This window comes from Micrasema longulum, unplaced genomic scaffold, assembly GCF_059751315.1.
Source record: "Micrasema longulum isolate JH-2025_06_02 unplaced genomic scaffold, ASM5975131v1 h1tg000367l, whole genome shotgun sequence".
NCBI classification, from domain to species: Eukaryota; Metazoa; Arthropoda; class Insecta; order Trichoptera; family Brachycentridae; genus Micrasema; species Micrasema longulum.
Genome location: NW_028277568.1, coordinates 150,125 through 164,418, shown reverse-complemented (window position 1 = coordinate 164,418; position 14,294 = coordinate 150,125). Strand labels below are relative to the sequence as shown.

At 34.2% G+C, this 14,294-nt stretch overlaps 1 protein-coding gene and 1 non-coding gene across 4 annotated transcripts in view; both read right to left on the bottom strand.

Moving 5' to 3' along the window:
- Window positions 1-1,173: 1,173 nt before the first annotated feature.
- LOC148282174 (sodium-independent sulfate anion transporter) overlaps window positions 1,174-14,294 on the bottom strand; it is a 110,856-nt gene continuing 97,735 nt past the window's right edge. For 2 of the 3 annotated variants that reach the window (XM_088225523.1, XM_088225522.1), the window contains exons 4-12: window positions 13,183-13,403; window positions 11,485-11,660; window positions 9,463-9,617; window positions 8,288-8,449; window positions 5,562-5,674; window positions 4,578-4,751; window positions 3,555-3,705; window positions 3,117-3,293; window positions 1,174-1,588 (exon numbers count right to left, since the gene is read on the bottom strand). In XM_088225523.1, the coding sequence (XP_088081649.1) occupies window positions 1,341-1,588; window positions 3,117-3,293; window positions 3,555-3,705; window positions 4,578-4,751; window positions 5,562-5,674; window positions 8,288-8,449; window positions 9,463-9,617; window positions 11,485-11,660; window positions 13,183-13,403 (1,577 nt within the window). In that variant the 3' untranslated portion in view covers window positions 1,174-1,340. Of the gene's footprint in view, window positions 1,589-3,116; window positions 3,294-3,554; window positions 3,706-4,577; window positions 4,752-5,561; window positions 5,675-6,050; window positions 6,160-8,287; window positions 8,450-9,462; window positions 9,618-11,484; window positions 11,661-13,182; window positions 13,404-14,294 lie in introns of those variants that run through there. The other variant, XM_088225524.1, reaches the window with a different exon arrangement.
- TRNAG-ACC (transfer RNA glycine (anticodon ACC)) lies at window positions 13,623-13,695 on the bottom strand. The gene has a single exon. It is a non-coding gene; the product is annotated as a tRNA-Gly (tRNA).

Here is a 14,294-nt window from a genome sequence, read left to right as displayed (position 1 = left end):
TCAGGTTTCAAATCACATGAGCAGAGAAACCCAATTAATCGATAGAGGAAAAGATTATATGTACATATTTGCAAATACTCATAAAACCAATGATCCTAGCTAAAAAGTCCACTATTGCAAATAATTATAAAACAGATTTAATTATGTCTAGGTGGCATTTGTGACTAACAAAAAAATAACAAAATAAAATGAAAAATCAAATACGTATAGTATCATAATAAAAATTATATATGCAGTATTATTTACTGTATAATGATCAAAAAACATAATATACGTTACAAAAAATTGTAACTTAAAATATCCTAAATCTAACATACGTAGTCGTAAAACCACATGTGTATTTGTAATTTGGTAAATATAAAACTAAAAATTGGTAAATAATATCATTATCTGCCATGTAGCATAGTGGTTAGTACGTATACACTTATATAAAGGTCCCAGATTTGATTTCCGGCTGGCTTAGAATAGAAAACAACTTACAATAAGTAACAATTGAATACATTAAAATGTGTACAACTAATCATCTTGTGTTTTTGTATAGATGGTACAAACGTGAACATGTGTATATTAAATTTGAGGAAGCAAGCTTAGAAATCTCCAATAAAACTGGAAAATGTGTTGTAAATGCCAAAATAAAGTTTAGACAAAAGTCTACCCCCTTCAAGACCATCCCTAAATCATTAACTACGTAACACAGCTTAGAAATCTCACAATCAGCCAATGACACCGCTTGCTTTCAGAAATTATTTACATTTTACATTTTTTTTTTTTTTGCACCACAACAGGCCAGGAGGCCTAATTACAGTGGTGAATTACATCACAGAGCACCCAGGCTTGAGAAAAATCACATTGTAATTTTTGTGTTCTCACCGGGAATCGAACCCGGAACCTTCCGTGCGTGAGTCAAGCGTCTTGACCACTACACCACGGAGGCCGCCATCAGCTCCATAGGATGATGACGCACCCAAAGATTTTCCACATTTGTCGATGTATTGCCTCTTTTTTAGCTAACGAATAAAATATAATGTAGCAATTTTTATGTATAAAATAATTAAGGGGATAAAACATATAATCAAATTTAACCAACACTGTCATACATATGAAACTAGAAACAATGAATTTTTTTAATAGTTACTAGTTTTATTTTTTTAATATCTCAGTGGAGATTTCTAATTTTGTTCCATTTCTTATTGAACTTTTGGGCAGTGTAAAATTGAGTACCGAGTTAATTTATTTAAAATTTACGGGATTCATTAATTCATAGCTTAGAAAAATCTTATAATTAGTGGACATTATAAAACATGATCTTAAACTCACTAAAACTAGGTCAATAAGTCTCTTTAGTCTGTGTTCTTTCGATTGGAGACTATCTGAGGAGGATTCTGGTTGACTCCGTTCAGGAGCGGTTGTGAGACGGCTTCGTCGTGAGCAGCTCTGGCCGGGGTGGTGTGAGGACTGATGACTTCCATAAGCTCGTGGCTGTCTCTTCGGCGGTGAAGAGAGTTGGATGAGGAGCTGTACCTCAAAGATTGTTCCGGTTCTTTGTTATTGGCGTTTCCGTTTGAGACCGGACGCTTACTGTCAAAATCTGAAATAAAATATTTTTAATGATGAGTTCATTTCATTTGTTATTTTTACTAATGGTAACATTTGTAAATAGTACCTAACCCCCTTCAGATATAAATTAATTCTCGTGGCTATTGAAAAAATTGTGTTGTAAATTTTTGAGATTTTCACCCGATTTATTTAAATGAACAATATAGCACTATTGTCAATTACAATTACAAATGTTAACTTGAAAATACGCGGATTTGACTTAATGATGCAGTTTTGTAAAGTTTTCAACGCTCTACAAACTGGCAAAATACACTCAGTCATATTAAATTTCATATATCTGTAGTTTTAAAAATAAATTTAAGGACGTAAGTATACCGGGCATTTTATTCAGGCTAAAAGCTTTAAATAACTGAATATTTACTTATATAAAACTAAAAAACGGGAAAATTAAAAACATGTTCTTGAATGAGCACTTAACATCTTACTATATTTAAATAAGATTTAAAGAGTAAAATTGGAACAAAACTTAAATGCTTGAATTCTCCAAACAGGGATTTGAGAGTTAAAGTTTTTTGCCAGTATACTTACGATATATTATATTTATAAGATCCAACATATAGTCCATAAAAACAATGACAAATAAGTCACAGATACACATTATGATACATAGTTAGAGAGGAAGAGTCTAAAGCTGGTAATCCCAGCATGGAAAAGATCCACCTCTCTCGGTAGGCTGTTCAACAGATCAATCATTTTCCCTACAGGCATCATCAACGGTAAATTTGCCCTGCATTCTGGAAGAGCAAATGGTCTGTGTTGCCTAGCTCTTAAATAGTTGCACGGAACATATAATTTTATGTGCTCCAAAATGTTGGGATTATAAATAAACCCATTCAGAAGTTTAAAGGCCAACATAAGCAAAGCAACGCTTCTTCTGGCCCGCAAAATTGTGATACCGAGCATACCTAAAAGGAACAATGATGGGTAGTGCAATGGGTATCCATACTATCTCATATAATGAGGTGAGTCTTTTTCACGATTGTATGTATCGTTTTGCTTAGGAATTCCAAATTCAAATATTTTTTCTTTAAAGATATGTTTTTTTTTTCAATATCAGTAAGTCATTTGTTTTTTTATAGTGTGTTAATGCTCAGATATTTTAATGAATTTAATGATGGATTAGTTGAAATAACTTTTTTTTTAAATACATGTTCTGTTGTGATACTAATGCGAAGCAGACGGCACGCAACACCAATGATGTGTACAGGTAAGTAGTAGGAAAACACATTGCAAGTTGCGAGTAAACACATTGCGACCTCAACAATGAACTTTGTGGAAGACCGGAGACTAAGGTCGAAGATAAAGAATTAAAAGCCAAAGCGGATCCATTTTAAGCTAGCAGAAGCTTTTAATGCAATATGAAAAAACAATATCAAGTAATTTACAATTATAATAATAAAAAAAAGTATAGTTTTACTCCACTTTTATCTATAAATTTTTACCAGTGGCCGGGTTTCGGGTTGTATGTTTGGGTTTTTGAAAGAAACAAATGTATTTACCATTGAGAAGTCTGTCAAGTTCAGTCACTCCAGTAACATGCTGGAAACTGGTGAGTCCCGCGCCTTTAAAGACGTCCACCACGCTACTGCGAGGGTTGTAGAACACGAGTGGCTGGCCGCGGCGAGAAAAGTCTTCAGACAAGGAGGCTATGCCCTTTGCGGCCGTGAAATCCGCACCTGGAAATAGATAGTATCAGCAAAGTTTTGTTAGCAGATATGAAATGAATGGGGTAAATTCAAAATATGATAGACATTTCTAGTAGTAATCATAGTAATAATAATAATATGGCAAAACACCACAAAATTTATAATTAATCCTTACTAGCCCAAGAATGCTTGTTCAAATGTATAGAAATTTTAAGATTTATTTACTCCTGGACATACCAATATTCAAAACAAATCATCATATTATTTATTTATTATGTTTCTGTTTCTTACCGAGAACATATCTGCAGTCGACTATAACAGGCAGTTGGCATTCTCCTTGCTTGGTGGCTGCCTTACTGACGGAAGCCTTGATGTAGTCGACTCCGGGGAAGTAAAGACTGTTGCCCGGGGTCACCAGTAAGTATTCTACGCCTGATGTGGACTGGAAAATTGCAGTTGAGATATACCACAGGGCTTATTTTAATACAATTCTGATATTTTTAATACAGAGCTGGATTCCACTATGCTATACTTAAACCATTTTGTCCACATCTTTGCAAAACTCAAAATATTATGTCCAAATATTTACCATACTCAAAACATTATGTCCAAATCATCGCCATATTCAAAATACTATGTCCAAATCTTTGCCATACTCAAAATATTAAGTCCAAATCTTTGTCATACTTAAAACATTATTTATTCATTTAAAATTACACTCATTTAAATAAACGTGAACTTATTAAGACTTTTTAGGCTGTGCAATCATTGCCATATTCAAAATACTATGTTCAAATCTTTCCCATACTCAAAATATTAAGTCCAAATCTTTGTCATACTCAAAAAATTATTTATTCATTTAAAATTACACTCATTTAAATAAACGTGAACTTATTAAGACTTTTAGGCTGTGCCTGTGTCAAGCCATAATAAATAACAATAAAAAATACATAGTAAAATTATGTCCAAATCTTTGCCACCCTCAAAATATTATGCCCAAATCTTTCATTTCAATTATGAAGACCAATGTCTCAACACAGACGAAAGAAATTACTGATAGAATCTCAACCAAGATGGGGAGGAATAATTATTAAAAATCATTTCATTTTCACAGTTTTGTACCTCTGCTGGGAAAATATTGAATGCCCTAGGGCTTGCAACCGCAAATTCATTCCTAGCTTCTTCCACATTTATACATCCATATATACCTTTTAATTGTGTATGTTTTTGACACAACCAGACTCGGAATTTTAATTTATCCGATCGTGTCGCGAATTTAATAATAAAATAAGGTAAGTCCTTGCAAGAATTTACCCGGTCTTTTTCCACATGGAGTGTTGGTCTGGCGCTGGGATACAGCAGGAACACGATGTTACAGGCAACTCCTAGAAGAATTCCAATCTCCACCCCAACTATAAGGCATAACAAGAAGGTGACAAACGTCGGAATTAGGTCCTTCCGGCTGGAGCGCCACATCGGCTTCACCACCTGAAAAATATTACAATGACTGTCAGGAGAAATAAGCTACAGTGTACAAAATAAAATACAAAACAAATATACAAAACTTGAATGAAACCTAATATTTTTCAGGTTTGTTATCTATAATTGATAAGAAACTAGTTTGAATATGAATTATTCATTAAACGAGATCAACTAATTTAAAGGACCAAACCATTTTATTCTACGTATTTGTTTTATCCTTAGAGTACTAACACGCTACAGCTATAGAGATGCTGTTTCATTCTATTGTATAGAGTAAAAGCATTTCAAATTTTTGGTTTGGATTAAAAACAAACGTGTAACGGAGAATTTCGTTACTGTGCTTGCGAATCTCGACCTGGCCCATTGTTTTGCTGTAAACTAAAGTTAACTTCATGATTGATAAATTGTATAATGAGTTTTGTCCATATGGGTGGCTCTGTGTTATTTTTTGCAAGGAATAATCTTCTAAGCCTCTATAGCTTGCATGCCTGTTCTGTGTGCGGGCAGATGAAGAATAGAGTTCTGTGTGTGAAATAGAACTAGAACCATGGAGGATTTCTTTCGACTCAATGGCTACTCTCAGGTAAAAATCCTGAATAGGAAGATAAGTTCGCCTCTGATGCTAGAGATCCTGGGTTTGATTTCTGGCAGGGTGGACATGAAATATTGTTTTTTTCCTAACTAACTGATAACTCTAGAATGGTTTTGTCCATTTGTGCGGCGCTATAAGCAGGTCGCAAATTAGTACTCTGAAGTTAAAACAAATAGTAAATAAATGAATTTTGAAAATTATTTAAATTGAATTCCAGAACGTACCTCATATTCGATCATGAAAATGACAGCACAGATTATAACAGCGGCTAGAGCTGCCTTGGGGATGAAGTAAAAGTACGGAGTCAGCAGACTAAGAGCCAGGAGAACCAAAACACCTGGGAAAAAATAAACAAAATGGGTGAACATTTCAACATAAATCAAAGTAAACATCATGCCTTAAGGAATAAATTATCACTAACAGAAAACATTAATTGGATCCGGTGAGTGGGAAAGCCAGACAAATTACATAAAACATTTGTAAGCAGGTCTGCATTGGTAGTAAAAATGGTCACCAGAGAGACGTAAAATTGACACGAAATGTACAAGGGATAAGAAAAAACACTTTTTATTTTTATGCCACAAATGAGTTTAATATTAAAAAAAAAAAAATCGATTGAATTTAATTCATTTATTTAAAAAATAACATTTACATTTGTAAAATTAAATCAAATAATTTATTTTTAAAAATACATTAAAAAGACACTTGTCAAAGTAGTAGGTGAATCCAGCTCTAGAAAACGCCTTCGGATACATGAAACAGATCAATATCCAGAGCGATGTTGTTCAGCATAGCGGTAGCCCTTCAACAGGCAGGGTGGTCCTGTATATCGGAATATGAAACAATCTATGCAGACGCTGTCTTGGGAATATACAAACCAATGCTCATCATAATCTCAAGATTATCGATCATACCGCGCAGCAATCGATAAAAATGTGTAGTCAAACATACATTCCTTCTAGTCTCTAAACTGTTGTAGCCAAGTATACCCTAGAGAAACTTGGTAGGGTAGAGCCTAGCATGTAATATTATTAAATAATTATAAACTCTGTTTTTAACCACTAATTTTATTTTTTTTTTCCACCGACCGGTTTCAAAGCAAACAAGCTTTTTTGTCAAGGTTTAAGTAACTAATGAATTGATTCCTATTTTATTTTTAAAAATGACAAAGACAAAGTCCATAAATATAATCAATCTGGGATATACCAATTAAATTGTAATGATTGTGATTCAATCTACATTAGAAAAACTAAAAGAAACTTTAATATTAGAGTAAAAGAACACTTAAGATGCTTAAATAATAATAATTGTTCTGAATTTGCAAATCATATGATAGAAAATAATCATAACTTCAATAAAGACACTGGATTAAAAGTACTTCGTGTTGAAAATAAAATATTAAAATTAGACAACTTAGAAATCTTAGAAATTAAAAAAGTGATTCATAATAAGAAAACAATAATTAATAAAGAATATTTCTTTTAGTCCTCTCCTGTCTAACTTCGAAAATATTGATATCAAATTACCACCTTTGTAAGAAAAAAAGACTTGATTTATTGGATCCACGTGTAGTATTTAAAAATTAAAAAAGAATTAATTCATTAGTTACGTAAACCTTGACGAAGAAGCTTGTTTGCTTTGAGATTGGTCGGTGGAAAAAAAATAATAATAAAAAATTAGTGGTTAAAAACCAAGTTTTATTTATTTTTTATAATGAATAACCACAAAGTTAGTGCTTCAAATATAAACTTTATATTATTAGATGCGAGTACGGCAAAAAGAGCACAATTATAAACTCAATCAAAAAAATATACTGAATAGTAATCAGGTACTGATAGGGTTGGGTGAAGGGGGAAAGGCAGGGTGGGTTTTTATAATTATATATAGAAGAGCCACAAAAATATATTATGTACTAAACACAGTAAAAAAAACATTATATAAACTCTTATATAAATAAATAAATACAAGAGTTATTAAAAACAATAAACCCAGTAACACTTTGTAAAAAGGCCCTTCAAACAAGATAATTAAATTAAATTACTATCATATAATTTTGAATTCTCTATCCTTATAAATATTGTATAAATTAATGTAATTTTCAAATAATAGTATCAGTCTCGAAGATGTCGCGAAAGCGACGAAACCAGTCAATGGTTATTCCAAAATTTGTGGATTTACGTATCATTCGTCTTTTTATTTCTATAATAAACACAATATTGAATTATAATGAAAGTAATAAAAAATAAATAAATAATGAATAAGTAAAAGTCATTTTCACGGTCATTTGTCGGCCTCGTGGTGTAATGGTGAGCGCGTTTGCCTACCATGCAGGAGGTCTCGGGTTCGATTCCCGACATGGTTGATTTGAAATATTAATTTAAAAGGGTGTTTTCACACTAGAATATTTCATAGTCCCTGGACTGGTACCTGAAGCGTAAGATTGATCACCTTACCTTCATTCAACAAAATTAATTGAGATAAGCTGTGATTGGTGTACCAATCCAGTGCCCTAAAGGGAAAGGGAATGATGATGATGATAAAAAGTCATTTTCACAATCAAAATACCGTATATATATATATGATCATATTTTTTTACCATAGAATGCATAAATTTCAATATCAGAATAAAACATAGATTTTTGACAATAAACAAAAAAATGACAATTTTTAAACCTGCTGAATGAACTAAAAAAATATTTAAAGGTTATTAAATTTTTTTTGGCAAAATTAGTCACTAAAGCCTGAAATTAATGGATAAAAATGTCTTTTAATTACTGCGAAAAATCAAGATTTTATAGCAAGACAAGGAGTTAGCAAGGCATGCCTTTGTGGGTTTATTTATTTTGTGTTAATGCAATAGTTTTTTTTGTATTTGTAACCTATTGTAAAATGCAAAGAAAAAAATTTTAAAAAATGGAAATGAAAAAAAAGTTGCAAAGCAGTTTTTTACCAGTGTAGAGTCCTCCCATTGTAGTCCTGACGCCGCTGGCGTGGTTCACAGCGGAACGGGAGAAGGATCCCGTAACAGGCATGGAGCGGGCAAAGGACCCCAGAATATTGCACAGAGAGAGGGTCAACAGCTCCTGAGTGGCGTCCACACTATCTCCAGAGGCTGGAAAATACATCAAACAAATTAAAAAAAATATTAACAAGCAGTTTAGAATAGAGTCCTGGAGACTCTTATGTACGGGAGTGAGGTATGGAATTTGAAAAACAACGATGAAAGTTGGCTGAATGCTCTCGAAATGCGATCTCCGCAAGGAAAAACTATGTATGATAGGTGCACTAATGTCGACATTCGTGCATTATGTAAGACTGAGACAAGCATTATCGACTAAATCAAGAAGGGCGTGCTGCGTTGGTTTGAACAGGTAGAGGGTACGTAGAGTAAAATAATGGCTAAAAGGATGCTTAGTTTCGACATCATATCCGTAAACCCATATTTCGTCACCTGTTTTAACACGTTTCAGTAATTCTACATCGTTGTTGACTTCATTTAGTGACACCTGAGCAACTTCCATTCGCCGCTGTTTTTGTTAGAAATTCAAAAATTTTGGAACAAATTTTGCTGCCACGTGTTTCATACCCAAAACATTCGAAAAAATTTCATGGCATGAGCCAATCGATATGCCAACATCATCAGCGACTTATCCGACTGTGATTTGGCGAACGTTCATAACCATTTCATTCACTTTTTCCACGTTTTCATCGGTTGTTGATGTGCTGGGGCGTCCGGGCCGTTCGTCATCTTCAACGTCTTCACGGCCATCTTGGAAACTTTTTATCACTCGCAAACTCTTGTTTTACTCATAGCAGACTCACCATAGGCCTTTGTTAATATTTCACACCCTTTGTCCCACTTTATTTAATCTTTTACACAAAATTTGATAAACGTTTTTGATCCTTTTTTTTTTAACACGATAATCGCCGAGCTCATAAAAACACGACTTACATTAGCAGCTGCCACAGGAAAAGTAAATATAGAATACAGCTGAAAATTTTAGCATACTTCAGGGGCATGTATACCAACATAATTCCCATTATTTTCTGAAAACACCTTGTAAAGGTCTGGCAAGCAGGAATCAAAAGCTAATAATTTAAATTCAAGACATAAAGGAGATTTACCGAACGCCTTAGCAATGGCTACATTCCCGAGCACAGCGATGATAGGAACCAGCACAATGGAGGATCCAAGCTCAGAGCACATCTCCACAAAGCTATAAGTCTGGTTGTTCAGGGTGGTACTAAATGGCGGAAGTCCAAACTCAGGTAATCCAGATCTGAAACCAAATGATAAAAATATTACACAATCAACAAATTACAAGTGCTTAAGTAATTAAACTTATGAGTTGTCGCTGTTGGTGATTTCCCCCCATTAGGTTATTGAAGATCACTTCTGTAGTCGACTCCGATTGTGATGTTTGAAAGCTGACTTTCGGATAATCATAACTTGTTATACTAGACGCTAAAAAACAAACATGGCTATCTCCATTGCAAGTGAAACTGAGTAAGGGCCAGATGCATAAATAAGGGTGAAGTTAAATTAAGATCAACAAATTACAACAAGATGGAGAATATTTTAGAGAAGGAAATAAGGAATATGGAATGTGGAAGAGTCTATAAACATTTGGACGAATTCAAAATATTATAAGTTAAATACTTGCTGTGTTTTCCTCAAAATGGTCAAAAAAGATCACACAAAAAAGCAAAACAAATCAACTCAATCAGCACATTTTGACAAAAATGGAACAATTATTTCATTTCAAACCTGAGGTGATATTCTAAACGCTCTCGCAGGCGTAGAAAACACTTTCATCTTGTGTATCTTGTATGAAAATACACGACATATAAGGGTTTTCTACGGCCACGAGAGCGGTTCAGAATAGCACCGCTGATTTGACTTAATTTTTTTATGCAGCTGGCCTTAAATTGACTTTTTGTCTATGGCCGATCCATATAACCATACCAGTTTTTGTTGCTTTTAAACTTTTTTCATCTCCTTTATTTCTGCTATTAAGTTAGGCTATGTTAAAACTGAATATTATATTTTAAAACAACATAGGTAGTCATAACTAACAAAAAACTCAAAATGACAGTGGCAATGTCACATTTGTAGGAATTAGGTTGATGAGTGTTTTTGGAGCTCCCACCACAGTTAGAGATTGATAGAAGACTTGTTTAATGTGTATTTATTACATGGCGAATAAATAATGAATTGAATTATGTAGCGCGAGTGTTACGGTGATGAGGAGTTAAAGTGACTGTGTTGAGATTACTTTTTGGGCTGACTGTTCGGGCTGACTGGGTCTGACTGGACATTACTACGCCCTGTGGTCTCTTTATAGGCCATGTTCCTTTGTTCTTCATATCTTCATGGTAGGAACGATGTTAATGTACTGCAAGACATTGCTCTCGTATTGTGCTCTCGTATCATGTGCAATACTGTTAGACTTGCATTCAATATAAAAAGATGACTTGCTTCATCGGTCGTCGCTTTATATTTCAGGTAAAATGATTCAGCATGAGTGAGTGTCATCGATCATGGACTATGAACCTCACACATTTATGACTAACTGAAAATGGCCGCCAAGTTGAAATATTTGGATAAATCTTACGACAGCAAAATATTACAACAGAAATTGAGAACATTTTAGAGGAGGAAATATGAAAGCCTAGGCATTTATACGATCTATCATTGGCTGGTTTAAATGGCTACTTTACACAGTGTTTAACATGCCTATGTTCATATTTCTTCAATTCTTCCATCTGTTGATTTTTGTGAAGTTAATAAGCTAAAACCTTTATTGATGTAGTCCACTGTTTTTTTTTTTTAAATACATTAAATTTTATAATAAAGATGCGAGCCTTGAAGTATTTTGCGAAAGCGATGAAACCGGTCAATAGTTGTTCCAAATTTGTGGATTTAAGTATCACTTGTCTTTTATTTCTATAATAAATTAAAACTCCTTGAATATTTCATATCAACCATTTCGGGAATCAAACCCAAGACCTCTTGCATGGTAGGCAAACGCGCTGGCTATTAGATGTGAATGTGTAAATAAAAAAATAAGGTTAATGACTAAGGTGTAAAATAAATTAATATTTTATTTCTTTACATTAAATTAAATGATAAAGTTGTGTACCTACCTTACCTTACCAGTTAGAAGTACAGGAGAGCCTCCCCACCAGTTCTCGGCGCAGAATGCCATGACCGAGCAGAGCAGCACTATAAGGGCATTACGAGACGTAGATACCAGCCATATTGCCTTACTGAGAATCCTAACTTTTCTGGAGTCCCCTTTCAACTTTATCTCCTTCATTTTCTGCAAAGCAAAATCAATATTAAATCCAGTATTTTTCCATTCCAACCTCCCTAAAGATCGTCCTAATATGTGGCGTGGAGACTATGACTCTGACCGAGCAGTCTTCTTTTCAGTTGCACAGAGAAGTATGGAAGGCGTTACGCTTAGAATAACATTAAGAGATAGAAAGAGAAACTATCAGATCTGCAGTCAAATCAAAGTATGTAATGTGGTGCAAAGAATAGGTTGGCGGAAGTGGAAATAGGCAGGTCATATCGCTCAATGTCTTATGATAGAGAGATGGAGGAGACCGAGGAATCCGAGGCCCCGAGGATGTCCACTAATGAGATGGTCAGACGATAATCTGAGATTTGCCGGGAGACAGCGGATGAGGATGGCGCAAAACAAGGGGGAGTGGAGGAAACAGAGGGAGGCTTATGTCCTCCAGTGGACCAACGTGGGCTGATGTAAAATCATTAAAATACAATTGATTTACATTTAGGCTCTTAATTATTCCACAAGCGAGATAATATATTGGGTATGGGACAGTGCAATATGAACATTTGCATGTAAATATCTAGAATATGTTTTACAGCCAATTTAACAGACTGCCTAAAATGAAAAGAGACCATGTCAAGAAATAATGAATTATTTAATACTTGTATGTAGTCTATACAGCTTGCCCACCACATACCGCACACCGCATTTGAGGACATAAGTCTCCTTGGCGGTGCCCACATACACGGAAAATTTGCTCGTTGTCAAACGAGAAAAGCTCTCTGAAATCTGGTAGCCTTAGCATTTTTATGCTGAAAGAAAGTAATCCAGAAGTACGTAATATGTACTTCATTGGATTGAGAAGAGAGGGAAGTGAATTCTTCACCGACTGGGATTAAATTGATTGGACATGATCAATTCGCCGAAATGAATACAAAACTTTTAAAAGCCTTGAAATTCTTTTTAGAAGTCACCAGATCTGTATATCCGACAGGACCTATAACAGGGCCACGGATAGTAGCGAGAAGCTCCATTCGGTAATCATAGAGAAGGGGAAAGGGACATATATGTATATAGTCTAGAGTTAATTCTTCACAACAGTTGGTCATTAAAATCGGTTGCCATTGCGATATTTCAACCAATCAGAAGAGTTTAACTTAAAAGCACACTGTCGTATTCCCAGATCTGCAAACTTCAAGCCAACCATGCGTACGTCAGAGAATCCGACTAACTCTTTTGATTGGCTAAAATATTACCGTGAGCACAACTGTGCACCTTGATTGGTTGTTCTTAAACAACGCCATCCCAATGGCAGCCGATTTCGGTGATCAAATGTTATGAGGAATTAACCATAGACGACTAGTAAAAAATAATTATTTTTTTCTTGACAGACATTGCACTTTTGATTCCACATAAACTTATGCTTATTGTTAGTATTTTTTTTATCCTAAAAGCATTCCAAAATCTGCTGAAAGAATTTCGCTGACAGTTTAAGATAATTACGATGAATGAAATTTTAGTAGTTCTTAATATTTAAAGTTTGTACCCTCAGTAAGAGAAGAATCACAATACAAGTGACACCGAGGATTGTGTCAGCCAGCCTGGTCTCCTGAATGTGGAGGTAGACCTTGGAGACATTGTCCAGGAAGTTCTTGGAGGTGAAGCTGAGGCCCAGCAGCCCCTTCAGTTGGGAGGCAGCTATGATGACGGATGTCGCTGAAGCAAATCCGACGGTCACAGGTATGGAGATGAAATCGATGAGCACACCTGAAAAACATATGTATTTGTTTTTTCATTTTAATAGAGAATACAGTCATCATAATTCCCTTTCAGCACCTAATGGTGCATAGGGCACTGCATTAGTACACCAATCTCAGTGTATCTTAATCATTTTTGTAACATGAAGGTAAGATGATCAGTCTTACGCTTCAAGTTACTATGAAATATTCTAGTGTCAAAACACCTTTTCAAATAAATATTTCATGTCAACCATATCGGGAATCGAACCCGAGACCTCTTGCATGGTAGGCAAACGCGCTGACCACTGCACCACAAGGCCTAGAGAATACAGTACTGCGTAATATTCACATAAATAGGGAAATATTAGGTTTTTTTTAATTTTAAAAAAATAAGGGTCTATGAAATACAGTCAAGTAAAAAAGTATTTTTTCGTACTTATTAGTAGCATAATTTATTTTTTTAAAATTACATTTTATTTTTTTTATTCAACTTTTTGTACATAATGTTATTTGCAAATTGGTGGGCTTATTGCCAAATGGCAATTTCATCCAACCAAGCAATAAAAAAATAGTTTTATTTTTATAATTCAAGTTGCAAAACGTATTCAATAGAAAATAAAGATTAAAAAGCTAAAGATATATAAAAATAGAAATAAACGTATTTATTATTGTTATCAAAAACATTTTTCACTTTGTGGTATGACATTTTACACTTATTTGTTTATAAATTTGTATAAATCACTTAATTTTTTTTTTAATTACACTTTGACCGGTTTCGAGGTTACTACCCCATCGTCAGGAATTTAACTAACTTATAATTACACGCGTTGCTATTTATATAATAAAATATTCTATGAAATGAGTAATGATAACTTTTCGGAATTCGCAAATCATCTTATATCCGAAAACCATGAATTTA